The sequence below is a fragment of the Aspergillus affinis genome, assembly GCF_023601865.1.
Source record: "Aspergillus affinis strain CMG 70 chromosome Unknown NODE_104_length_129409_cov_87_598545, whole genome shotgun sequence".
Lineage (NCBI taxonomy): Eukaryota > Fungi > Ascomycota > Eurotiomycetes > Eurotiales > Aspergillaceae > Aspergillus > Aspergillus affinis.
Genome location: NW_026515885.1, coordinates 67,606 through 94,041, shown reverse-complemented (window position 1 = coordinate 94,041; position 26,436 = coordinate 67,606). Strand labels below are relative to the sequence as shown.

Here is a 26,436-nt window from a genome sequence, read left to right as displayed (position 1 = left end):
CCTTTTTATTGATTCCTTTTCCTTTAAACCTCTAGGCGAAAGTCAGTTCCAGGTCTCATGGGCACCATCAATGCAGTCCAGAGGTGACGGAAGGGTGGGGAAGCGAAAGGGAAAGACTAACTGGTCCAGGGTGCACGGCAAGAACTTGTCGGCAGAAGTTGGAGGATTGAAAAGTTATGCGTTCTGAGGTTCCGGCGACGCAGTGGCTTTCCGAGCTCCCAGACCAATCACATCCGCCACCAAGGGATGTTCAGCTCCCTGTTTTCTCCACCATATCGTCAGTCGGGTCAGAGCACGGGAGTTCTACTTGTCTAATGCTGTTTCTCTAACTACCAGAGTCAGTTCTCTATAGCAGGACCATCGGAAAACGAGCTATCAAACGAACTAACAGAATCACAGTGATATCTCCGCTCGAGAAAAGAGGACTACGTCAAGACGACATTCCGCTTCTCGCCCTGTCCCCCAACCATTGACCATTCGCAAGAAAAATGACCAGTTCATTTCAAATCATATCTACCCTTCGCTACGATCCCGCGCTTCCGGACGTGCTCAACTATCCCGATTCCCTACGCACGCCGTATTACCTCCTACCGTACCATCAAGACCGACTCCTCCGGGCAGCGCAGTGTTTCAAATGGCAAGCCGCGATAGACTTCCTTGAGAGAGACGCAGATCAGTTCCTCCAGTTTCTAGACTCGTTCATCCCAGATAAGACGAAACCATGGCGTCTTCGGATTTTGATTGACCAACATGGAGTCGGCACGGTAGAGACTACTCCAACGACGACAATTAACCTCTCGAGCCTTCTTATTCCTTCCGAAACGCATGCCTCCCCATGGCGCGTCTATATAGACACAAAACCTACCAAACCCTCTGCGTTCACCACACACAAGACCACCGCGCGAGAAGACTACACATCCGCACGTCTTCGATCAGGGATTTACTCTCCACAAGAGCAAGCCGAGGTGCTTATAGTGAATCCAGAGGGTGAAATAATGGAAGGAAGCATCACGACGCCGTATTTTCGGCGCAGGAACCATGTCCACACGGATCAAGCGACCGGGTCGGATTGGATCACACCACCTCTCTCCAGCGGTGGCAATGCGGGCACGACAAGACGCTACGCGTTAACTCAGGGGTTTTGCACCGAACAGGTCATTCGGGCTACGCATTTGGTTGACGGCGAAGAGTGCTGGCTCAGCAATGGGGTTCGGGGTTTCATTCGTGGGATAGTCGTGCTTGATGGCGGTGCTAACCTTCCGTAGAGGGGAATAGATCCTATATCATCCCATTATTAGGGATACGATATCCTTATCCAAGAATTCAGCAGTAGTTAGTAGCTCTCCTCATATGATTTCCCACAGATAAACTGGTCAGGCTTTGCTGTGTACAAGACAACTGCCTGATCCTCAAGCGCCGTATAGGTTAACCAATGGATTCCTCTTGACACTATTATCTTTTTCTTAATTCTCCTCTTTCTATTGACATATTGTTTTTATGAAAATATTTTGGTTATTCCGCATTCTGCGTTTATAGACCCGTTAGAGGTGCTTGTACATGCTGGGAGTTGATGCTCGGTAGATAACCGCAATATATATCTTGCCGAAAATCAGGACATTCATGGCTAACATCAGCTAAGCACAGTCCAACCAGAACAACAGACCCCCTACCCTACAGTACACCGTAGACCTCGGTCGCATTATCTGCACATGCAATGCTGCGGAGAACCTGTAGGGTTATGAAGTTGCGCGGTAAATCAGGTTTTCAGATGAACGTATACATGAGTTGTTCAGTCTCAGACTTGCAACGTGAGTAGGGCACTTTCTCGTTGATGTTGATTAAAAAGGTCTTATAAAAACCACAGTAGCAAAATGATCAGAAAGAAATGTAGAGTCTATACTCTAGTTACTGTCAAGCGAGCTGGACGGAGTTGGTCAGCAGTCCGCGGTTTCCCCCCGCTGATTGGTGACGCCCTCAAAAGCACGTGACTGATCCCCGCATTACCAAACAGGACTAGCGCCACTCGGAGCGGAAGCTGACAGAAAGTTGCCTTCTGAAAGGAGGTTCGGACGGTCGGACCCGAGCAAATTATTTTGCCCGACCACTGAGAAAAGCCATTGAGCAGACGAGCAACCCAGCAGTGCACACCACCACCACATCATCCCACCGCCACCTCAGCTTCGTCCTCCCCCCTCGGTTTCATTCCTACACACTGTCTATATGCATCTGCAACTATGAAGTTCTTCGAGAATGTCTTCACCTACGACTACTCCTTCCCTGCCGTCTCTCTAGCCTACTTCCTTCGCTATCCGAACCCGTACTCTCGCCATGTCCTTACGACCGATGTCATTGATCGATGGGTCGATTCGAAAACCGAACGTCTTCATACGACCCGTCTCCATCTGAAGAAGTCCAAAGTCCCCTCGGGCATTCTCAAATTGCTGCCAAAGGGCATGGGAGGCTCGGATCACTCTGGCCAAAGCTACATCCTAGAAAACACCGTCGTGGACGCCAAGGAGGGCTGGATGGAGACGGAATCACGCAACATGGAATGGACTGGTATCCTGAGCGTGGTCGAGAAGCAAGTCTATCAGCGCCAATCCATCGAGGGAGCGCTTGAGAATCTGCAGGGACTGTCTCTCGACGACAAGATCAGCGAGCAGACCACGGTCAAGACCACGGTCACCTTCCGTTCCAAGTTTGGACAGGGAAAGCTCTTGGGCAACAGGAAAAGGACAGAGCCAATGGTCGACCACGCCGGCGAGGCCGAGGAGGAGGCTCCGAAGAAGGGATTTTTCTCGTCGCTATCAACGGCCGGCATTCAGCGAACGATTGAGCTTATCGGTCTCAACCGAACCCGAGATGCCGTGCTCAAAAGCAAGCAAGGCATGAATGTCGTGCTGGAACGCTTGCGAAGCGGCGGAATCGTTGGCGTTCTCGAGGGAATGCGACAGGACCGCGAAGCGATCCTTGGAGGAGAAGGTCCCTGGAAGCGCGTTTGGCTCCGGGGTAATGGTCTGAAGGACCATACGCATAGGGATGACGACGACAATTGAATACGGATTGATGCTATAATTGAGGATGAAAAGAAGAAGCTGACCTGCAGAGAAATATTTGTGCAATCTTCGAGCGCGGTGTTATGGCGTTTATATTTGGTTTTTCACGGACACTCTCCTGCCACATCTGGACATGAATCATTGGCCATCGTTGTCAGTTCATGACGACGTTTTCATTTGCATGCCATGTTTTCTCTCCTTGTTTTATCTTTGTTTTATCTTTACTTGTTTTGACCCTACTCCTGTCTTTTGTTGATCATGTTTTGCACGAGGAAGGGAACAAAATTGTTGTATATTAGGGAAAGGTGCGATGGCCGGCTGCAAGGGCACGTGGTGGTGTCAACTGTACTATATATATGAAAGTCACCAACGACTAAATTTTTGGTTTTGTCTTATCATTTTCGCTGTCTTTGGAATCGAAAACAGACTTGATACTTTTTGTTGATGCCACTCTCGGGCAGTGGCCGTTAGTAATCCTAGCAAAACAGGAAACAGCAACCGCTCACTACAACTCGCATCTATTCACTTGAGGTCCATGTGAGTTCAGCTCTTTCATTTAATACTCCGAGTGAACCCTGACGAATCCATAGCTAGTGACTGTGAGCTCGAATATGACCCCCTCTTGATACACAAATGCCTGAACGGAGGTAGCCACATTCCCGTGACAGACATCGGACATTTACAACACTGCCGACTCCTTTGAAGCATCTGTGTTCATTCGCGGGTTCAGTCCTATTTGAGCTCAAAGTCAACCTCACCGTGCATTACCTGACAGCTCACACTGTGTTCACCGAACAAGCGAGCAAGATTCGAGACATATCAAGGTGAACATTCATCTTCCAAACTAGCGTTGAGTATATTTACGACGCCACAACTGCTTAGGATACGATCTGAAGTATAGTGCTAACACGAACGCCTTTAGACCAGGATGGAGCTCCAACTTCCGCCTCGCGGGGTGAAGCGCGAAAGGGAAGACGAGGATGCCGATGCTCACTCTGCCGAACCGCCTCGGTCCGCTATGAGGCCCACAGACTCCAACGGCTTACTCAATCTGTGCCAGAACTTCAGACTCCTCCCCGTGCCAGAAGACAAGGATGATCTGGAGACGACCGCTAGAAAAATGGAGGACCTGGCCAGGGAAGTTGACAACGGAAACAGTCTCGCACTCTACACAGGCCTGCAGGTGGCTTCGCAGCGTCCGAGAAACCCAGAGAGTATTGCAAAAGCACACTTGGCACCACACGAGCGGTGGCTATATGATTGCTGGAGAAAGTCGAGGGATAGCTACGACAATGCCGTGGATGGTATGAGACTTCCGGACTTTAACTGGGATAAATGGGTGGCACCCCTGCCCAATGGGATGCAGAGTCTCAATAAATTCCGACAGCGCGCAGAAGCCATGGATCGGATTTGGGGCCATCATGGGGCCACGGCCGAGCACGCCTCATGGCTGACCTACCACTTGCCTTCGATGTTACCCCTGGTCAAAGCCGTGACGAAGGTCACCAATCTCCAAAGGAACAACCAGCCCCGTGAACCCCGTGAACCCCGTGGATCGCGTGGAGCGCACCCCCGTGGACTGACCGACATGGAGGTTGCAGAGCTTGAAACGGCGCGCAAGGTTGTGGCCGCCGCAGAGAAGAACAGGTGCCGGGAGACAGAGAAGATTCGCAGGTTAACCAGATCTATTGCCAATTCGGTCACAGTCATGAAGTCGCGTGTGCATACGCTCGAGGAAAGAAGACATGGTCGATTGTAACCAGGGGGCGCAGGATGGGGAGGGGCTTGTTTTACCTAATTGGCGCAAAAGGGATCGCATTTATTCACGAGCAAGGAGGCACGGAGTGTGGCATACACAACACAGGAGAGGGATTTTCATTCGCATCCATCGATGTGCACTGACAGGGGAAAAGAAAAAATAACAATCAAAGAGGCTTGTCGCCGGCTTCACTATCCAGGTGAAATCACATAGTTTATCCAATAAGACATATTTTATTCACTTTTTTATTGAAACATTGGCCGACGGAGAAAGGATATGAGGTCTCAATTTCAGAGCACTCAAATTGAATGCATGCCAGCACCGCCGCACATTACCGAATCGAGTAACGCGGAGAGATCCTACCAGCCTTGCGATCATGACGCAAGGTTCGATTGCGGTAACAGCAACAGCAAAAGGAACGGGGTTTCTGGCCTAAGGAGACCCAACATCCTGAAAACATCATTGGAGGACGGGCCTGTCGGATATTAATCTGGGTCCTGGTCCCCATCCACGCTGCCAAGCAGCAGAGGAACATAATTCTCGTCCTCGCGTAGGAGTACGGAGCGAGCATAAAGTTACTGAACAGGTATTATAGTTACTCAGCATGGTAGTAATTAGTTATTAAGTCCCTGGAACCTGTTACGAACCTAGGTAAAGTACGATTCGCTTGCCCTATATCCATTACTATCTAACCCAGACATTGGAAGTGGGCTCGTATTCTAGCTCTGGCTCTAGGAAGGGTTCCGTCGAGGACTCAAGGGCGCATCCGAGACTGATTTACATTCTTTTTTTCTTCTTTTTCGGCGAAGACAAGTTAGCGTCCGCGGATTCGCCGGACTAAATTGCCAATCACTTCTCCCCCCTCTATGACGCACATGGGAAGGACCGAACACTCACTAACAGTTCAACAATCTAACAGATGACCTCATGAATCCCTCCCCCCAGACCTTGGGCCTATGAGCGTTTTGTATCCATATCTCTGGTTATTCATTCATTATTATTTGTCTGCGCTTTTATCTTCCGGGGAGCATGCATTACGACCCCAGGGTACGGTAGGGCAGGACACGGCCATAGCGTACATACATACCTACCTGTACGGAGTAGAGATAGATCCCTTTTATCGTGCATCGTGTAACGATGATTCCTCAGTTGTATTTATATCTAACATGGAAGGTAGTAACTAGTACATAAATAACGGATACCGAGGAAAGGGTTAGGTAGGTTGGCTCTGATGACCAGCTGGTCGCCTGGCCTGTGCCAATGCATGTAAAACAAGTTCGGAATGCGAAGGCAAAACCCTCAATACGGAGTCCTACCAGATAAGTCCTGTACCTAGTACCGTGACTAGCGATTGTTTACTCCTCAAGTAAACCCCTAGTCTCCTAAGTACCACTGAACCAGGGATTTCTTTTCCCTGTTAGCTTGCGGTGTGATAAGACCAGAAGTTGTTCTAGTTACTCCGCTCCTCCGCACGCGATGGGGTTCACTCCGGTATTATTAGTAGATCGGATTCGATCCTCGGTGTTGAAAGTTGAAAGTTGTTCGCGTGCCAGTTCAAGAAAAATAAAATAAATTCAGAAAAAAAAAACTGGGATAGCGTGCTCTTGGCAAACCAGAGAGTCTGAAGAAAACAGAGTGGTCGAACGACAGGCGATGAATGACGATCAGGTGCCAGAGAGGAACGTCGGCGTGGTATCTCGGCAATCACCATCTGTAGTTATGGGCGGACTGCGGAGTAAGTAGTATTCGGATTTCAGATTTATTTGATAATCGTTACTACCATTGCCTGTGCTGGGACCTCGGATCCAGGGATGGAACGAGGACTACTCCTAACTAGAGAGCACGCCGTTGGAAGTCCGAGGAGCTAACTAGATAGGAAACCGTAGGAAACCATAGGAACCGCGGTCGTCTGGCATGCTTAATAGAGAATCCACCGGGGGTCTTTACGGAGTAGTAAGAGAAAAATTTGATCCATGTCTAATTTCTGAGTGAGAATATGAGATTAACAGGATAAGAGGTTTATATCTGTTTCCGTATGTACGGAGTAAGAAGGCGACCTTTTTTCTTTCTTTCTTTCTTTCTTCAGCCTGTGGACATCCATTTTCTCTCTCTTTAATTTCCTTGGGTTCTCCCCAACGGTACGGAAAGCTCGGTATTGATCGATGCCAAGCACACAGGGCAATGTGCCATCCGCCGTTCAAGAACATGCAGATTGCAGGACAAGATACGGAGTACTCGGTAGGGCAACGGAGTCAAAGTAGCATCGACATCAGCATCCGCATCACCACTGATCGCCCTCGTGATTAGGATCGTGAGGATGCTTACGGAGTAGTATCTGTAGTTACGACTGAATCCAACAGGTGGCAACAACGCTGCCAATGCCAATAATCCGACCAACAGGTGTATCGGTCGGAGTGACCAAGAGGGGCGGATATCAATTCGGAACACTAGTATGAACTGTACAGTAGTGCCAGTACTAGTTCGCCGGTAAGCCCTGTTTGGCGCAGCATCACTCACGGAGGACGGAGAGGACTCAGATTTGGCCTATCAGCTAATAATAAAGACTCCATTAGGCAGCCAATTATTGCTATGAATTGGTTAGGAGAATGAGACCGAGACCCTGAGGTACAACTTGAGCAGTTGGAATCATATCCATATTCCATCATCAGGGTCGAGCAGAGGACTCGATCCAGTATCTATTCCGTAACTACGGATACTCCGTAGCAATAATGGATATGGATCATGGATAAATTGATCAATGGATGGATGGATAAAGTATCCTATCACTACCCCGTCGGTACTAGTACCTGGGTCAAAGTGTCGCTGTTTCAAGGTACAATAGATAGAAATTTAGTGTGTACCTCGGAAACTTCGGGCTACTGATAGTACTCCGTAGTACAGTACACCGTAGATAAGCACCTCGCACTATTTCCTTCTCTCAGGAAGGTCGTAAATGTTCCGGGGGATACGGATACTCACTGATGGAGTGACGAGAGGAGGGGAGAAGAGTGATGAGGAATTCGAAAACGAAAATAAATTAAATGAATTAAACGGACACAGAGAGAGAGAGAGAGAGAGAGAGAGAGAGAAAAGAAAAAAGAAAAAGAGACCAAAACGGACGGATGACAATACGGCGGAAGGATAGTTTACTAGCGGAATCGCCAGGTGCAGCGGTGGCTGGCCGGGTAAGCGAGCTCATTGGCCTCCGCGGACCCTGGCGCCCTTTTCCCAGGGCCGAAATATGTGACGGGGCAACGCTGTGAGTGGCCATCTCCTGGCACCTTGGCTGGGATCACCCACTAAACCTTCCGTTTTCGGTCGGAGGTATGCGGGGACTGGCTGTTAGCGGCGCCAGGCCAAGCGGGGCCAAGGATTCAAGAATGCCTCTGAAATCAGATTAATTTAAAAAAAAAAAAAAAAAAAAAGGAAAAAAGGAAAAAATGAAAACAGCCAGGAAGCCAGCCAGAGACCCCCTCGGCTCCACCACTCCCTGTTTCACGGGCAAGACACGCCTTTCGGGATTAATTCAACGCCTGTTCAAGGGAGGCATCACCGTCACGCCCGCCGTTCCTTCTTTAAACTCCTGCGTCTACCCTGGAGCGCAGCTTTCGCAGCTACACCACGACATCCGCTGCTGCCGCTGTTGTTGCTCTTGTTGTCGCTGCTTTCTCTGCCTTGCCGCTACTGTCGCCGCTTCACCCCCAGTTCGTCTGCCCACCGGGCTCTCCTCTCTGGACTCTCTCACCTCACCTCACCTCACCTCATTCTCTCCTCCTCTCCCCCGGTGTGGTTTTCTACCAGAGTTACGGACGACGCCTTCGATCAGACGCCCGGTTATTTTCCCACCATCGGACCATCCTGACCCGGATCTGTTCTGCCATTCCTTTTCATTTCCCCCCTTGAATTATTGTTGTCTGCCTTAACCTGCTCCGACGGCGCTGGTAAACAACTTCCCCTCCCTCTCGTCATCACCTCGATCACGCATTCACCCCCTCGGCTGTGGCTCTCGACGTTGACTGAAACAACGACAAAAATAAGTGGCTTGCTGGAGGAACACTTTTCTTATTTGGACGATCCTTCACACGACCATAAATAACACCTTGGCCCCGGGATACCTAATTTAGTGACCTGGCTGAGCCCGGACGGACAAAAAGCGCCGAGGATTCCACAATACTCCGTACCGTATTTACCCTTGCGCTCTCATGATACTCTAGCGGATTTCTCTCCCTATTATGCCATAGACCTTGATCCGATCCCAACAACTGGCATCAACTCGCGTTTATCGATCCGCCATCTATTCTATCCGCCAACCCACCTGTTGATTTCGGCTGTGAGCATGGTAGTCGGCTGGCCGCTGTTGCTCTGAGGTTGGTCGGTCGCTTTCGTCAACACAGGTTACTCGCCTCAGTTTCGGCCCCAAATGGCTATTCTATCTGGAAGGGGTTCGATGCTTCGGCCCTACTTAATTCTTCTAATATTCACAACTATCTTTCAGTCAGGGCTCGCTCAGCTCTGTTCTTTCTGGGACGGGGGGTGTGTCGATCCGCTGGCCCAGACGGCGGTCTCCTTGGGGTTTCCCCCTCTCTTTATCGATGACATCAACCTTTACTATGGATTTGACGCCAACTCGCGAGGGAAAGGCCACGAACCGATGACCAAGGTCAGCTTTTGGCTAGGATACGCCGCTCGACGAATCGACAACTCGGTCATCGACAGAAACCGGACGTCCGAAATTGCGATGCGAGTAGGGAACTTGACCGGCACGCCGGCGGGCGATAATAATGGATGTGATGGAGTCTGGGGACCCCAGTGCTCAAACAATTTGAAGTCCGCATTCAAAGGAGCTATCTATGATCTATCGAAGAAGGGAGACTACTATAGCTATCCCTTGGACACGGTTATAAGCCAGATGCTTATCAATCCGCCGTCCCTCGCTAATTGCCCGCCTCCGTTCTTTGACGTTCAGAGCTTTCCTGTTCAACGTATGTACCCATAATATTCCTCCCTGTCCGCTAACCGTTGGATTTGTTTATTTACTCAAACTTTTTTAGCATTCGGACAAGAAACGGACACTGATCTATCCGCGACCCTGAAAACCTCCGGGACCAGCGAGAGCCCGTGGAAAACTTGGTTCATTGACAATATGACCTCGAGCCAGCAGGCAGAGCAAGTAGCCGTCGCTATTATCAGCCGAGGCCCGTCCTACAACAGTGCGCCTCCGCGTAGCAGGGATGATGTTCAAATAGAACTCGTGTGTGTTCAAGCTCCGTCGAGCGGGAGTTCATCGACCCAAGACACTTAGGAGGACCGGAGAGAACCCTTGTTTCTTTCCATCATCTCTCTACAGACTCGATTCGCCCGTCTCGAATCTTCCGTCATACGGTACCAGCTATCTCTTCCGTGTTAGAGCACTTTGGCTCTTCGGAGTCTCCTAGCTGTGAACATACGCAATCAGGTTCGGCAAATAATGTTGTCGTTGACGCACTTGGCTGGTCTACATTTACACGGGAACAGAATCCCGCCCCCTCGCCTCGAACAGTTGGGGAATAGGTGCTGGATGAAGAGATCACAGTTGGGTTGCACGCAGCGCATGCCTTGTGTACGCCGCTTCCATGGCTGATCGACAGAAGTCTTTCGCCGATCTAACTGAGGACCGTCGCCTGGATGTCACGTGGCATTCCCGCCTATGAGCAACACGAAAGATTCGTCGTCGGTTACTTGAGCGACCCATGTTGAAGACTCAATCGCTTTGATTGATTAATGGCCTCAATGTTGGGTACTGATCATCACTGCTCCTTTTGTGCACGGTCTCCTTGTAAATACCTATGCCACCCGTGCCCTTCAATAGTATGGTCGAGGAATAACTTGCTTCATTACCGCTCCAGCTTAACGACATTAAGCACGAAATCTCAATTGGAGTAAACCGACTTATGTACTGGATAACAAGCATGACCTCAACATATGCGCGACCTTTGCTCGGCTATTTTTCTCCGGACTCCCCGCAGCTGCGCCCCTGGATTCGTATCACAACGTCGGCCAGTCCATCTCAATAGCTTCCAACTTGCCAGGCCCACGAAAGTCCTCCACAATATCTGCCTGCTCGCTCAAAAGTTTCCGTTGCACCTGCGTGCCGATCTTCGCCAAGTCTCTCCACCTTGCGAAATCCTCCGGGTTGCGTTTATCGCCGTGTGCTGCCTCATTCTGTTCCCAGTGTCCCTTGGAAAATCCAAGCAGGGTGGTGATGCGTTTGCGGGGTATGTCGTACACCAACGAGCACAGGGTTCCGGTTTCCTCAAGCCAGTTACACTGCCAGAGCTCACCGGGTCGAATGCACTGGTAGCTGGCTGACTGGAAATTTCTCCGGCCAGCCATCGGACCGCCATGGATCTCATAGACGATGCGGTCCTGGTTGTAGAACCACATCTCATAGCGCCACTTCTCGACGTTTCCTTTGTCGTCATGCACGGCATAATCATAAATCAGATGCCGGTCAAGGATATCGGCATCGAAGGAAGAACCGTCCAGCGAGGGAAGAACAGGCATTATTGCCTATATATATATATATATATGGAAATTATCAACAATGAAATTTGATCGTGATCTGAAAATAGAAATGATTCTCCGTCTCTTGATTTTTCTCGCAGTGTGTAACGTCGCCAATTTTTCCCTTCCGGGGCCCAATTTCCAGCAAATCATAAGTGTCATGAACGCTTGACATCCCAGCAAAGAGAGTTGGGAACAGGATGAATCGTCTGTGGTCCGGAGGTCGACGGAATCGACATGACATCATGATCAAGAGTCTGGACCAAAGTTTGGGATGTCAATCACGTCGATCCTGAGCTTGACAAACCCGAGCGAACGGATCCATGCTGATTGGATGTTTAGCAGTACGGGCTGAGACATGCTTTGGTAATCGAGTATCGCTGCTTCAATGGGGTGAGGTGATTGTAAACATGGCAGGAGAAGGTTCCCGTAGCACTTGGACTTATAGATTTATGATATAGGAATCTATGTGGATGGCGTTCATATAGTTTCATCAAAGCTGACCACCAAGGGGACTGCGGCCTTAGGCAGCAATCTTGGCGCTCTGTAAAGTACCTCGGTATTGATACCCAGGCGTTTGGACCACATCAATTAACATACAATACGGTAGTTATTTTGATACTTATCAAAGTGCACTCTGGTAGATCACAGTCAAGCTTTTTCTAAACCAAAACACTTACCAAACCTATATATGTACTGCCATCGATCTAGCGTCCAGGTCGGGTCCCCCTTTCGGATAACCGATAAACAAGCAGTCCGCAGCATCTTCCAAACACGCCAGCAACATCGAACAACATGTGGGACTCCTCCAATTGTCGGTGGAAATGGCGCCAATTTCCAACGCAGAACCGATGGCCCAAGATGAATCCTGTTTAATCCACTATTAATCTCGCATCGGTAGGCAAAGGGAATAATTTTTTTTTTCCCTGCGTCCACTGGACCTGCGGGCTGTCACCACGTGCATCCCTTGTCCCGATTAGGCAATGCGAGTCTCCGATCGGCGTCAACATCGCTGGGAATCAAATACTCCATGGACGCCGGTCGGCGATGGATTCGTGACTTGTATGCTTCTCACAGGTTGCCTTGCATTCACCAGTGTTCCCCGGGGATCATATCGCATCCGTCCAGTGGTATAAATAGCCAGACTAATGGGGTCTACACTTCGCTTGATGAAGTTTCAGGCTGTTTTAGCGGGCCTGGGTCTGCTACCGGCTGAATTCGTCGACGCCTCGTCGCTACCTGGATCGTCGTCTTATGTCGCCCAGCCTGGCTTCCCGACGAGTATTTTCTCGTGAGTAACCAGTGGACTTGGGGTGGGTTTTGGCTGTAAGTGGTCACTAATACTATAGTGCAGGTCCTACCACTACCTTCCGGCAAAACCCACTCAGCAGCCCCAGCCTGCTATCTATGATCCGGTGTTGAACATTACATTTCCTCATAACTTGACAAACCCCGACACCATCCCAGAGGAGAATAATGATCCCGTGGTCTTCCCGAAGGCGCTCCAGAGACTATCTAAGCACCAACAGGAAGTGCTGCTTCAGAGAACGCTAGCCAATGTGACGAGCATTCTCAATGGCAGCGGAAACGCAGACAGCTGCAGCAGATGCAAGGCAGCGCTATCTGCTGCCAAGCCGGCTGCTCTGTATGCCCCTAAACTGGTCCCCGATGCCATGGCCTCTTTGTGCAAGAGGTTCCAGTTCAAATCGGACGAGGAATGCGAGTATGAATATACCGAAACCGCTTTCGGCGTTCCCTGGGCACAGGTGCTGTACTATGCAGATGTTGAGGGCTCGGATGGGGACTACATCTGCTATTATCTGAACAGCGAGGTTTGCAGTCAGCCGCAAATCCGCCTGGACACGACCAATCTGTTCCCGAAGCCCAAGCCGTCGGACACCAGTGTACCGCAGGCTAGTGGCGAGCGGATCAAGGTCCTGCATCTGTCCGATATTCACCTTGACCCGCGGTATTCCGTGGGTGCCGAGGCAAACTGCACGTCCGGGATGTGCTGTCGGACCAACCTTCACAACGCTGAATTCGAGGATCAGGTGGTTCTGCCTGCTCCGGTCTATGGTGCGTACAAGTGTGACACGCCATATGACCTGACGTTGGCTGCCCTGGAAGCGCTTGCCCCTTTGACTGGGACCGGCAAGGGCAAGGACCAGTTGGCTTTCACTTTGTACACGGGAGATTTAGTTTCGCATGACAACCCCGCTGTCCAGGTGGACAGGGCGTATACCGAGTATACAGAAACGAGCGTATTTGGTATGCTCAAATCGTACCTCACAGGGCCGGTTTTTGCGGCCTTGGGCAACCATGATACGAGTCCTGAGAACCTCGACCCATCTCATAAGCTCCCGGGTCCGCTGGGCCAGCAGAACAGCTGGAACTATGAACATTTAGCGGGTCTATGGCAGCATGGCGGGTGGATCAATGAAAAGACTGCCGCGGAGGCCAGTACACACTATGGTGGTTATTCGGTCAAGACGCACTACGGCTTGCGTGTGATTGCTTTCAACACAGGTATGTGCATACGACCATCTTTTCAAAGTCAGCCACTGACATGTTTTGTTTAGACTTCTGGTATCGAAGCAACTTCTTTAACTTCATTAACACCACGCAGCCCGATAACTCGGGTGTATTCTCCTGGATGATCTCCGAACTTCAAAAAGCCGAAGAAAACCGCGAGCGAGTCTGGATTATCGGCCACGTACCCTCGGGCTGGGATGGGTCGAATCCTCTCCCTAACCCCACAGATCTCTTCTACCAGATAGTGGATCGCTACTCGCCGCACGTCATTGCCAACATTTTCTACGGCCACACCCACGAGGACGAATTCATGATCTACTATTCGAACAACGGCACCGAGCAGAACACCGACACCGCTCTAACGACCGGTTGGATCGGACCAAGCATAACACCATTGACGAACTTGAACAGCGGGTTCCGGATGTACGAAGTGGACACCGGAGACTTCAACGTTTACGAAGCGTATACGTTCTTCAGCAACGTGTCGGATTTTCCCTCTCTCGACAAGACCGGCCCCGTATATCGCTTTGAATACTCCACCAGAGACACATACGGACCTGCCGCGGGATGGGGTAAGAATGACCCGTTGAACGCGACGTTCTGGCACCAGGTCACCGAGGCGATGGAGGACGACGGGGAACTGGTCACCTTGCAGAATAGACTGCAGGGCCGACTGAGCATCAAGAGTCCTGAATGTACCACCGACGCGTGTCGGGAGGCCAAGATCTGTTATATGAGGAGTGGTAGCGCCGCGCTTGGTAGACAATGTATACAAGGGTAAGTTGGCTTATTGACCTATTTGAAAAATGACTGTGCTAACCCTTAACCAGATACGGGTCGGTACAGAGCCCGTTCAAGCCATAGATATTGATGGCTTACCACTAAGTGTATAGGACATGCTCTGATTATCGCATGGGGAGTTGTTTGAATCCAATCGACACAGCTTGTCAGGATTGAATGTGTTGGCTTACTTATGAGCCATGGTGTATCTCATATAGCATAGCGGTAATGAGCGTTGAATCGAGGTTGTAGCATACTGAGTGAGCTTCTAGACTCTTGTTCCTGTTTCATGAAGAGGGAAAGTACTGTACTTCTCTGAACCAAGCCACCAGCGCTTAAGTAGGCTGCCATTGCCATTAGGCCTTGTCCATGACCCCTTGTTGCACAGACCATATTGGAATGGCATCATGGATCCTGTTCAAGGAATTCGAAGCCAATGTCAGCGGATAACTGGGCCCAAAGACCCGTAATACTCCACTCCACTGCATCGACTGCACAGAGGGCAGAGGGCATAAACACACATCATAACCAAGTCCAGACACAGAGTCTGCCAGGACGGTGCCAGGTCAGCAGGGGATCCAAAGAGGGTCGAACGAATGCACTTCGAGTCGAATCCATGGATCTGAAGAAGCGCCGGGAGAGCCAATCACCGAGGCTACTGGGGGGTTCGCGGTTGCAGTCGGTGACGGCATCAACGTTTCATGCCGGATGATGGCGGGACGAGTGGTTGTCGTAAGGCCGTTGCCTGCATTAGCCTGTTGTTTGATCTCTGCCGAGACGTTTGACGGGGAAATGGACTGAGGTGGTGGCTATTTTTGTGCTGTCTAGGCTGCAGAGCGGTATAGGTAGTGGATGAGCTGTCGCCGATCAGACTCTTAGACAGAGAGAAAAAGAGAAGACTCCCATACTACTAACTGGATTCCCCTTTGCGAGAACTCTATGACAACGAAAGTATCTGCCATTTCTTAGAAATCCCGAGCAAGTGAGTGAGTGGTGATTTCATGATTCGCATGACGTCGTAGTGGCCCGGCCGCATATCGTCATCGCCCGCCCTCCGATCTCTCCGCGCTTTAAAACATCAAACCGACCGTTCATCCCTGCATTCCTTGTCGGTTCACAACTCCGCTGGATCTTCTCATCAGAGCGCTCGAGACTTTCCTCCCAGATCGCTGTCAGTTTTCGGTATCTGTATCGCGAACAACCCCATCACACCCCTATCATCCGTCGCATAATTCGCCGATCGAACGCCCGTTGAAGTCGTCGCAATGGCTATGAAAGGTATCGCGGTTGGCCTGCGGCTGTGGGAGGTGAGTAGCGCGTCTTTGCTTTGACGATGGTGATGAAGACGATGATGATGGCCATGAGCCAAAGGAGATGGATGGCTAACTATGATTTCTCTGCGAACAGTTCCTCTGGACTCTCCTCGTCATGGCCCTGATCGGTAACCTGATCAACGAATCCTTCGCCGGAAACCCTGCCACGATCAACTACACCATGTTCGTGTCGGCGTTCTCCATGTTTACGCTGCTCTACTTGACCCCGGCCACGTTCAATCCCGACTGGGCCATCCACCCCATCCTCATGATCGTCCTGGATACCCTGAACGCCATCTTCTTCCTCACGTCGGGCATCGCGCTGGCGGCCAAGCTGCAATCCCACAGCTGCAGCAACACTGTATGTCCTTGCAATGCATTTTCAAAACCCACTCCCTCTTCTTGGACATTAGACATAAAATTGTTCGGCGGCGACGGTCACGTTGCCTTGATCGATGATCTGATCAAGACCCACCGAGATCCACTGGCTAATCGTCGATCACTTACCTAGGCCTACACCCTCAGCAACGAGATCACTAACGGCTCGGTCCACCGCGAGAAGCGCTGCCGCGAGGCCCAGGCATCGACTGCTTTCCTGTGGTTCGCGTGGGCTGGGTACACGGTCTCCATGGTCATGTCGTTCATGGCCTCCCGCCGAAGTGGTGTCAACCTTCGTGGACGTACTGGCCCTGCCCGCGGTGCTCGTCCCAGCATGGCCCAGGTTTAAGAGTGTACATCACTTGGTATGGATCTTTCGATGTGTTATTCTAGGGTCATTTACTAACATCGATTGTACAGAGTGGTGTGTTGGCGAAATGCGCTCTCTGTCCTGTATTCCGACCGCGGACACGAGTTCATCATAATCGAGCGAATATCGACAACACACTCTCGTCATCCCAATTGGCATCTAATCCTATAATACCTTCTTAATGCGGTGTCAATTGCAGAAATATCACCGAGCGATCGGATCACACTCATTCTATAATTTGTTATTTTCATTTCTTAATACGGGGAAGAGTGCGATGATAACGACGTGATCTACTTATTATCAACGGCTAATGTCATTTTAACTAACGATGGTTGGAGTTTGTAAGACCGTCAGTGTGACAATAATGGGAAGAAAACGGATGGGAAAAGGTCGGATGATGGGTTGGATTATAGGAGAAGTTGGAGTTTTGTGTGTATTTGTTCTCCTGTACGTCTAGTGATGTAATCTGGAATTTATCTTACTGTTGGATTGTACAATGTTTTCTATACACGGTGAATTTGTAGGTTATGCATGTATGTGATTAGGCTATAGCTGCATGCGACTAATCTATCCCATCATCGCCTCTTTCCTCTGCTTTTTATCATCACTCCATCCAAAATGTCAGTCACCCTCTGATAGGTAACCATCAAATCATATTCCTAATCAAATCAGCACTCTTCGGCCTCACATGCACAACACCAGTCGTGCGAACTCTCTCATTCTCTCGTCCAAAATACCTTCCAGACCGAAAGCTAACAAAAATAGCATGCATCAGCATCGAACATAAAACCTCGGTACAGATTTTCCATCTTAACCTACCTCCAATGCAAATTCGCCTGCACAACATTCTGCACACCCCGTATATACCCCTGAATTGGTGCGTCTACTGCCTCACCCCAACTTGGCAATTCGGCCAGTGCGAGATACCAGTCCCGGTAGCAGCTGGTTAGCATCTCACCAATGTGGTCGAAGGCTGCTTGTGCGGACATGCCGGATTGGCGACATATGGCGACTACGTTGTGGGTGACGTCTTCTTTCTAGAGGGGATAGTGTTAAGGGTTTGCTGTGTTGGTGGTGATGACAATGGTGGGCTGGTTGGATTCTTACCTCTTCCTTGCAGTAAGAAAGGAGGTCGTTTTGTCTGTCGTTTTGGTTAAGGTACTGATACGACATGGCTTGACATGATAGGAACAGAGCCTAAGGCCTTACTTACAAAAGTACTAGATCAATGCCGATCCGTTCGATTTCCCGAATACTACTTGTTGAGAATACCGCGTCTGGGATGTCGAGCTGGTGCGCGTACCTGTGACACAAAGAAATCCGTCAATCCCATCAGTCAACGATGTTGGTGTCAGCTTCTTGAACATACTCAATAAGAGCAAAGAGTGGCGCAACGCCCGCTGACTTCCTGCGCAGATCGAGCATCTCCTCGAGTGTGGGGATCTGTCCCTTGGAGCGACTATACACTTGCTCTAGAGTTCCGGCGCAGTAGTTCTGCATCGCACTTGCGAATCGCCGTTGAACGCCTTCGTTGTCTTTGGGTCAGAGTTGTTTTATCGGGTGCAGATGTAACTGTACCTTCTGGTGAGTCCTATGATAGACTGTTAGCGAAATCCCGTCGATAGGGGCTGCGGAGTACCTACTTTCACAATGCGATCCCACACCGACGTGTGGACTGCGACGAGAGGATCCTCGGTGTTGTTCTGCAGACATTCGCCATGGTCTTCCATAGGAGCCAGAAGTCTATTTATCAACTCTTGGGCGCGCTCAGGATCATCTTTTAATCCACCGTTGTCGAATTCTAGGATGTAGTCAGTTGACGAAAGTGTATGTACTTCTAAACCAAGGGACTTACGATCATCAAAAGGGAACACCTGGTTATGAAGAGATTGCCAAGGTTAGTGTGACCTTGAACACAACTGAGATGGGCTAACTTACCCAGTTTCCCCAGTCACAAACAGTTCGAAGTCTTTCAGGCGAGGCATGTGGCGCTGAAATGGAGCAGAAGTATGAGAAATCAGTCTTGGATAGAATCTTCCAGGACCTCCCATTGAACAAGCATTTGCTGATAAATAATTATCAGTTGATCAAGTTATGTTTTCCCAATGCACTGCAAGACTAACTTTGCCATCCATGTTTCCGAATCTTTTCTTATCGTCTCATAGAATGGATTGACTGCTGGGCTTTCCGACAGGAACAGCACGAACATGTTTGGAAGACGCACGGGGATATGCCGCATTTGGAGCAGCGTCTTTCCGGTCGGTAGCAGTTGATTCTTGACGATTTCAATGATTGCCATGATGAATGTCCTCGCGAACTCTAGAGTGATTCTATACGAAGCTGATAAGTCAAACAGCGTTTTGATATCACAGAAGAAAGTCTGGAGAGGGTATGGAAATCATATAGACATTATATAAATGCATTATGATTGTAGAAGTTTTCTATGCCAGGGGTAGGCTGCAGAAGTGGTCAAAAACGATTAAATGATTGGATTGCTTGATCAACTAACTAGGGGTCAGAATAGGCCCTTTTATTATTTATTTTACGTGATTTTCATGGCTGATATTAAGGAATCTTCCGCTTTACTCTCATGAAATCCTCCGCTTAGTGCGATATCTTCGGAACTTGCGTTTAGCGAAGGTTTGGCGGATTGCCTGAAGCATCTAGATCTTTCACAATGATCGCCAAGATCTGGCATTGCCCACTGACTGGGGTTATATAGGACTGCTGAGGGGACATTATGCCTAGACACGAAGCACTATATAATGGTCATAGCTAATCATATCAGAAAAGGACATAACATCTTAGACGCTGCTCGGAAGCCCAGACTACCATGAACTATACTAGTGATAACAGCCCCAAACAGTACGCTAGTACACACGTCAACGAAATCCCCGGCTTACTGTCGCTTATGGTTGAATCCGCCGCTTAGGCTGAATGGGACACGCCCGCATGTACAAGGTTTACCTAAACGGGGGTTTGATCATCAATCTCGCAAGTCCCAGGGACCCATTCTCATTTGTTGTCCTAAGATGCTAGCGGTGAATTGGGTGCCGGATCTATCGGGCATCAGTCCCTGGAAACGCCACCTCTCTCGATCTCCGGGCATCAGATTGCTAATGCGCTATAGATAGGAGGCGTAGTCAATCTAAAGCGCCGTATGATCAAAGGCTCCCCTTTACGGTGTATGTGCGCGGTTGGCTCGGGGGCGCATGGGGCTAATGTCATTGTTAGCGGAGAGCTAGTGGAAATGAACGCCTGCCAAGATCAGGATCCAGATGTCTTTTGGCCCACGTTGTTTGAGTTGGGGGCCTCTCATCTTGGTCTTTGGCAGATTTTCTCGCAGGGGCTTCTCAGGACATGAACTGTCATTGGAAGACACCCTAGCAAGGCTGTTCGCGCCGCGTTGGCGTATATGATTCAAGGGAATCGATTAGTATGCAACCAGATCCCGGATGTCAGACGGACTGTCAGAATGAACTCACATAGAGGGGCAATTGAGCTCATATCTCCTTTTTTTTACCGAGATGATGTTGATTGGATTAACTGCTTCATGGCTGTAATCGCCATAGGCCTGCTTAGCATGGTGTATTTAATGGGTAGAGGAGCCTTGCGTCTCTATGTCTGATCCTCGATGTTTGCAGTCAGCCGATGAAGTTACACATCTTTCTAAACTGTTAGTACACTCACTAGAGAAGACACAATGCTCGATTCCCCTTCATCTCCCCCGAAGGCCGGCGATGTCATCAAAAAGTGCGGGTACTGCTTTACATGGACAGACGCCCACCTCTCCAAGCAAGAGATAGAGCCATTGCGCCAACAGTGGGACACTTTAGGGGAACAATCTATAGAAAGAATTCAGGCTGTAAGAGCCAATGTTGTTAGCGAGCAGAGGAAAGAGGGGACAAATCCTCCTCCTACCGATCTTTACGCTCTCCTGCGGGATCACCACCGTACCGACGAGACTCTATCCCAGTTCTGGGACGAGGTACATACGGTCCCCGACTGGGTGAACTGGGACCAGATTGCGCGAGGCCAACGGGTGTTCTATCGCTATGCCATGGCCAACATCGTGGGATTTGCCCTGCAGGGATTCATGGCTGAGAATTCGGTAAGACGGGGACACATGGCTCTGATCTACTCGTGCAGCCCTAGTCACTAAGCATACTCACCAGGCCGCCGCCGGGGTCATCGAAGTTCTCGTTCGAACAGGAGGCTTCTCTACCCGGGTCCTTCTAGGTCGACTCCTGGCCACCTTCCAATGGATGATCCAAGTCACTCATGGCCTCGCCTCCGTTCAACCAGGAGGTGAAGGCCACATCGCGACGATTCGAGTCCGACTTCTCCATTCGTCTGTTCGACATCGAATCCTAAAGCTCTGCCAAACCAATTCGGATTACTTTGATGCTGAACAACACGGTATTCCAGTCAACACACTCGACTCAATTCACTCCATCAGCACCTTCTGCTGCAATCCCTTCTTCTTACAACTGCCCCGATTTGTCATCCGACCCTCCCCAAACGAAGTGGAAGACTACATCGCCTTATTCCGCTACATCGGCCATCTACTCGGCACCCCGGTGTCGAATTTCGAAACGGTTGACCAAGCCCAGAAAACCATGGAAAGTCTCCTAGTTCATGAAGTCCACCTAACCGAGACATCCAAAATAGTATCCCACAACTTTCTAGAGTGTGTAGGGAACCTCCCTGCGCCATTCTACGTGTCGAAACCCTTCCTCTACGCCGGAAGCCGCTGGATCAATGGCCATGCGTTTTGCGATGCCTTGGACCTCGGACAGCCCGGGTTTGCTTACTACCTTGCTTTCGCGGGTTTCTGTGCCCTCGTTACGGGGCTCGCGTGGCTCCAATGGTTGATACCTGGTACGGATGACCTGATGATCAAGGTAAGTTCTATGCTCAGGAGCAAGAGCCGACCTATAGTCTAACCCAGCTCATTCTAGCTCCTCCGCACCATCATGTACCGCGGCATCGTCCAACGAAAATCTCGCAGTGGATATCCCTTCAAGTTCGTCCCACGGGTTGGTAAAATGACCGGTAAGGAAAAGCATCATGCAGATGGTAGTCGGGGATATTCCATTTCTCAATTGCGCCGCAGCCTTGCGCCGGACATGGGTCTTTTCGAAGTTTTCTTTGTCGTCGTACTGCTGGGGGCTGTTTGTGTTTTGGGAGGTGGTGTGGCGTGGGGGTATATGTGCGTGAAAGGACTGGTGGCTTGGGCTTGGGTATAGATTGTAGTTCTAGATAGGGATGGTGGGGGTTTGAGATGGCCTAGGATTCGTGTACAAATCACATTCTTGTCAGGAATAAAATAGACTCCGACATGTCTTTCGTATTTAGCAGGGAGACCGGGAATATATCGTGGTTGGTCATGAGTCTGCCCTACTATATTTGGATTGAGATGGCCGGGGTTTCATGGAATCATGGCGGGGGAAGATAAACACGAGAGGAAAAGAAACAGGAGAGAGAAAAGTAATGCTATTACTCAACAGCGTACTATCATTCTATGCCCCACTAGCGCAAGTCCCTAGATGTGACGAGGCTGCATGAACTTCTCATCGATTCCACGACGGAGCGCTGCCCAAGAACAAGCGGGGTCAACGAGAACCACCGAAGCATCCTTGCAGCGCGTTCCATGCTGATTGGGGATAGCAACGCGAGAAACCCATGCTGCTTTGGTGATCATGTATTCCGCAATGAAGAACAATCTACGATGGGCCGATTTATTTGCTATCTACTACAGTATACCATGGTCCCGGTGCCGCGTCTCGGTGGAATCCTGTAGTTCCGGCTCCTTGTCCAAGGTATTAACTGGGATAGTGAAGGGCATGCCACTCATTTGATCGACCTACTGGATGGCCGTTTGCCTAGGGGACCAGGTTGTAGTTGGATCGAGGTCTGGGTGAGTGGTTCGTCGTCGATGTTGATCGTGGGCGTGTACGATCCAAGACGGACAGATTATTTGGAGAGAGACCGTATAGTTTCTTGCTGTCCGGGGTAGGATAGCGAGGGGAGTATATCAGAGACACGTTAGTCGACCAAGAATACAATGGCATATGGCATAGAAATAAACCGCGGCTTGTACTCGTGGCTTGTAGATCCATAGCTACTCCGATGTTAGCGACTGTTGGAGGTACCATTATGGCACCACGATGAAGCTATCATGAGCAAAGTGGGGACATGGTTCTGCTCAGTGACAATGAGACGAAAATGGCATATTTATTCTGGACACCATCAAATCGCATCAATCGTACTGAATCGATTGAAAAGGGGAGAACTAAGCTTGCAGTCAGTAGTATGACGACGGTTCCGGGAACGGCTAGGGATTGTTGACTCACTGGCACGGCGCACGTGGATATCGAACTATGAACGTATTGTCTGGAAGCTTCGAGTCATTCCGAGTGCCTCATCGATCATAATCGCAGAATGCCCATGGAGGTGTGTTCCTGAGTCCTGACGAAGCGGCGGGGCAGATGCGGGCGGGCCGAGACAAAAGGAAATTGAGCAGAGCGGCGCCGCTGCTTTCTTCGACCATCCACAACACCGTCGCTTCTGTGGCCTTTTTTTTCCCTTTCCATCCCCACTTTGCCCCCCCATCATCTCGCACAATGGCAATCCAGTGAGCCTTTTCACGCTCTCAGTCCCTCTGGCAATGTGCTTACTGACTGGCCCAGCTACTTGATTCTGCTGTCCCGGCAGGGCAAAGTGGTATGTCTTCTCCCTCGTCGCCCACCCAACTTCCGAGCCGCCAGGACACTTTGGCCGGAGCTGACGGACTGACCGATTCATTCTCTTCTTCGCAGCGCCTTGCCAAATGGTTTACCACCCTCTCGCCCAAGGAGAAGGCCAAGATCATCAAGGATGTGACCCAGCTGGTTCTGTCTCGTCGCACCCGCATGTGCAACTTCCTCGAGTATAAAGGTAGGCCTCGTCACCTCCATGTCCACCAGAGTCGTGCCCCTGACCGATCCTCCTCGACAGATACCAAGGTCGTCTACCGTCGCTATGCCTCCCTTTTCTTCATCGCCGGATGCGCCTCCACCGACAACGAGTTGATCACCCTTGAGGTCGTGCATCGATACGTCGAGCAGATGGACAAGTACTACGGCAACGTGTGCGAGCTGGATATCATCTTCAACTTTCAGAAGGCATACTTTATCTTGGATGAACTCTTACTGGCAGGAGAAATGCAGGAAAGTAGCAAGAAGAATGTGCTGAGGTGCATCAGTCAACAGGACAGTCTGGAAGATATGGAGGTGAGTTGATCCCTATGCGCTTTTGTCCCGAGGTTTGGATACGTTGGCATGCATCGTTTCTTGCTACTCGACCCCCGTTTCCCCCTTTTTTTACTGTCGTCTTGTACTTTGTCCCTTACATGGTCCGGCAATATTGGGGCGGAACCCCTCTTCTCTCTTTCGGGGCTGAGGGTGTGGATGAATCCCCCAGTCGGATGCAACCTGCAACTTTTCATACTTCGGGTCGCGCACATCGTCGTGTCACAATAGAGGCTAATGTGGCTTGGACCCCAGGTTGAGGAAGATGTGGTTACGAAGCTGATGTAGCGCGCTATTACTGTCACCACCTGAGCGATTTCCTGTGTTTATATCTCTTGTTGGACGATCGCTTTTCTTTTCTTTTTCTTTCTGTCCTTCTTGATCTTGGGGTATTTTCATTGCTTTTGGACAGACCCGGCGTTGGGACGTACATAGGCGTTTGCAAAGCATGCGAGCACAGACTAATTAATACCACCTTGACTCTACCTCAGGACGATCGGGAAGTTCTCGGCAATCTGAGCCAGGAAGGGCTGATCTGAGCAATTCTCAATGTTTGGGACGCCATCATCGACCGGAACCCGTGAAGGCCGCGGCGGCTCTCACTGGCCGATCGCGGCCGCCACGTGATCCGTGCCACACCCTCCCTCCCAGGCCCCAAGGCTTCCAAGACCCCCAAGTGTCCTTCCATCCATTCCCCCGTTTCATTCACTCATTCCATCGCTCTACTTCTTTGTCCATCTTCACTTTCCCCCCTCGGATTCGCTGGCCATGGATGCTGGCGTTGTGAATCATTCCTCCTAACTCTGTGTTGTTCCCCAATCCGCCCCCATTCCGCGTAGCCACTCTGAACGACAGCTGCCATCTCCACTGCTCCTGCCAGCTCACTCGTTCTCTTATCTCCGACCGTTGTCGTTGCAAGTGATCCGGAATCATCTTGTCGCGCCTCTTTGATGATATACCCCGTTCTTGAAGCGACTCGCAGGACGTCCTCTCGACTACCGACGTCATCTCCACCAAGTTTCCCGTTTCCCGTTTCCCGCTCCCGATTCCGCGTGGTCTGACCGTGTGGCTTGACCGCTCCTGTTGAAGATGAAGGTTCGCATCCCCTACACCCTCCCTGCCCTGGTGCAGATGCTAACTCTCACCATCTGATCAGTTTCTCCCTCTCCCAGAGATCGAGGATGTCACAAGTTCGCTGAATTTCGACACCGCCGACTGCCACATCCTCGGAGGCTGCGACCTTTACACGACCAAGGCCGCTCGCGCCGATCGCAAACTGTACAAAAACATCGAGCAATCACTAGAAGCTCAGTATGAGTCGGTTCTTCGCTTGTCGGCGTCGTTGTCGCCTCCCAACGCGTCGGATGCCGCTGCTTCGCTCAACCTGTCTCGGTCCAGCCCGTTCGGCCCCCTGAGTGAGCACTCGAGTCGCCGGACATTCGCCTATCTGATCGCCACCTTGAATGCGAGCCACTCGGATTATGACTTCTCTCATGTTCTGCGCCCGTCGGATTTCCATCGCGAGCGGAATCTGAAGAGGGTGATGAACACGATCGACACTACTTTGTTCAACCTCCGGCCTCGTGAAACTATCGATCTTACGCCCCCATCGCCCGTCACGATTTCTGGATCGTACAATGCCGGAGCATCGTCCACGTGGGGCCCGCGAATGTGGAAGATTATCGATGCGCAGATGTCTCTGAAGGAGTGCTCGCTGTATTCCTACTCTCCCGAGGAGGACCCGTCGGATGCCGATGACGGCGCCATCTGGAGCCTACACTACTTCTTCTTTAACCGACTGCGCAAGCGCGTTTGCTACATCTATCTCAGAGCCATCCCTATCCTGAGCCATACGCCGAGTGATGGCATCGTTTTAACACCGACGACCAAGAGAACGTTTGAGGATGGTTACATGACCCCCGAGTTGGGCTCTAGCAAACGCGCCCGATACTGGCTCGGCGACCGAGCCGACCTCGAGGAACAGGAGAGCGAGAGCGACGAGGGCGATAACCCGCTTCCTCCCACCCGCCCAGTCGTCGACGAGTACGACAATTACTTGCTCAGTGACGAGGAATTTCGCTCTCGGTCCGGCAGCAAGGGCACTGTGCGTGCCATGAGCGAGGAAATTGCTGACGCCATGGAGGTTTAACTTTCCCGATGACTAGTTTTACGACTCCCTGATGATTTTGCCTTTTGTTCTTTCTTTCTTTTTACTTACCCTTCAGTGTACAAGGTTTTGTCTGCAAGTCTTTGTTCTACTCCTTTAATGACCTGTTTTGGTGCATTCAACCTGCATTTGAGGATGAGGCGTTTAGTGTGTCTTACTAGGAGGGCCCGGGCCCCTAATATTTACTTGGCCTTGATGGTTATTCTATGTGGTTTTGAGTTTCACTCTCGTTCACGATAGTCTTAC

General features: G+C 50.4%; 9 protein-coding genes across 9 annotated transcripts; 7 read left to right on the top strand and 2 right to left on the bottom strand.

Moving 5' to 3' along the window:
• Nucleotides 1-488: 488 nt before the first annotated feature.
• Nucleotides 489-1,265, top strand: KD926_000182 (uncharacterized protein; the record flags this gene model as incomplete). Its single annotated transcript, XM_053104113.1, has 1 exon — nucleotides 489-1,265. The coding sequence occupies one exon, from the start codon at nucleotides 489-491 to the stop codon at nucleotides 1,263-1,265; it is 777 nt and encodes a 258-aa protein (XP_052952601.1).
• A 969-nt stretch (nucleotides 1,266-2,234) lies between these two features.
• On the top strand, nucleotides 2,235-3,056 carry KD926_000181 (MSF1 domain protein; the record flags this gene model as incomplete). The annotated part of the gene is made up of 1 exon (XM_053104112.1): nucleotides 2,235-3,056. The coding sequence occupies one exon, from the start codon at nucleotides 2,235-2,237 to the stop codon at nucleotides 3,054-3,056; it is 822 nt and encodes a 273-aa protein (XP_052952600.1).
• A 928-nt stretch (nucleotides 3,057-3,984) lies between these two features.
• On the top strand, nucleotides 3,985-4,815 carry KD926_000180 (uncharacterized protein; the record flags this gene model as incomplete). The annotated part of the gene is made up of 1 exon (XM_053104111.1): nucleotides 3,985-4,815. The coding sequence occupies one exon, from the start codon at nucleotides 3,985-3,987 to the stop codon at nucleotides 4,813-4,815; it is 831 nt and encodes a 276-aa protein (XP_052952599.1).
• Nucleotides 4,816-9,235: 4,420 nt separating this feature from the next.
• On the top strand, nucleotides 9,236-10,117 carry KD926_000179 (uncharacterized protein; the record flags this gene model as incomplete). The annotated part of the gene is made up of 2 exons (XM_053104110.1): nucleotides 9,236-9,797; nucleotides 9,867-10,117. The coding sequence occupies 2 exons, from the start codon at nucleotides 9,236-9,238 to the stop codon at nucleotides 10,115-10,117; spliced, it is 813 nt and encodes a 270-aa protein (XP_052952598.1).
• Nucleotides 10,118-10,839: 722 nt separating this feature from the next.
• On the bottom strand, nucleotides 10,840-11,358 carry KD926_000178 (uncharacterized protein; the record flags this gene model as incomplete). The annotated part of the gene is made up of 1 exon (XM_053104109.1): nucleotides 10,840-11,358. One exon carries the CDS (start codon nucleotides 11,356-11,358, stop codon nucleotides 10,840-10,842), a length of 519 nt encoding a protein of 172 aa, XP_052952597.1.
• Nucleotides 11,359-12,506: 1,148 nt separating this feature from the next.
• Nucleotides 12,507-14,754, top strand: KD926_000177 (PPN1 endopolyphosphatase family protein; the record flags this gene model as incomplete). The annotated part of the gene is made up of 4 exons (XM_053104108.1): nucleotides 12,507-12,649; nucleotides 12,713-13,884; nucleotides 13,938-14,667; nucleotides 14,721-14,754. The coding sequence occupies 4 exons, from the start codon at nucleotides 12,507-12,509 to the stop codon at nucleotides 14,752-14,754; spliced, it is 2,079 nt and encodes a 692-aa protein (XP_052952596.1).
• A 1,181-nt stretch (nucleotides 14,755-15,935) lies between these two features.
• On the top strand, nucleotides 15,936-16,710 carry KD926_000176 (MARVEL domain-containing protein; the record flags this gene model as incomplete). The annotated part of the gene is made up of 3 exons (XM_053104107.1): nucleotides 15,936-15,977; nucleotides 16,078-16,344; nucleotides 16,495-16,710. 3 exons carry the CDS (start codon nucleotides 15,936-15,938, stop codon nucleotides 16,708-16,710), a joined length of 525 nt encoding a protein of 174 aa, XP_052952595.1.
• A 667-nt stretch (nucleotides 16,711-17,377) lies between these two features.
• Nucleotides 17,378-19,030, bottom strand: KD926_000175 (terpene synthase family protein; the record flags this gene model as incomplete). The annotated part of the gene is made up of 10 exons (XM_053104106.1): nucleotides 17,378-17,483; nucleotides 17,551-17,768; nucleotides 17,839-17,872; nucleotides 17,945-18,034; nucleotides 18,101-18,257; nucleotides 18,310-18,322; nucleotides 18,375-18,532; nucleotides 18,587-18,605; nucleotides 18,670-18,796; nucleotides 18,855-19,030. 10 exons carry the CDS (start codon nucleotides 19,028-19,030, stop codon nucleotides 17,378-17,380), a joined length of 1,098 nt encoding a protein of 365 aa, XP_052952594.1.
• A 1,404-nt stretch (nucleotides 19,031-20,434) lies between these two features.
• On the top strand, nucleotides 20,435-26,172 carry KD926_000174 (RNA polymerase III-inhibiting protein MAF1; the record flags this gene model as incomplete). Its single annotated transcript, XM_053104105.1, has 6 exons — nucleotides 20,435-20,842; nucleotides 20,907-21,635; nucleotides 21,693-21,974; nucleotides 23,424-23,670; nucleotides 23,731-24,005; nucleotides 25,180-26,172. The coding sequence occupies 6 exons, from the start codon at nucleotides 20,435-20,437 to the stop codon at nucleotides 26,170-26,172; spliced, it is 2,934 nt and encodes a 977-aa protein (XP_052952593.1).
• Between the last annotated feature and the right edge of the window lie 264 nt (nucleotides 26,173-26,436).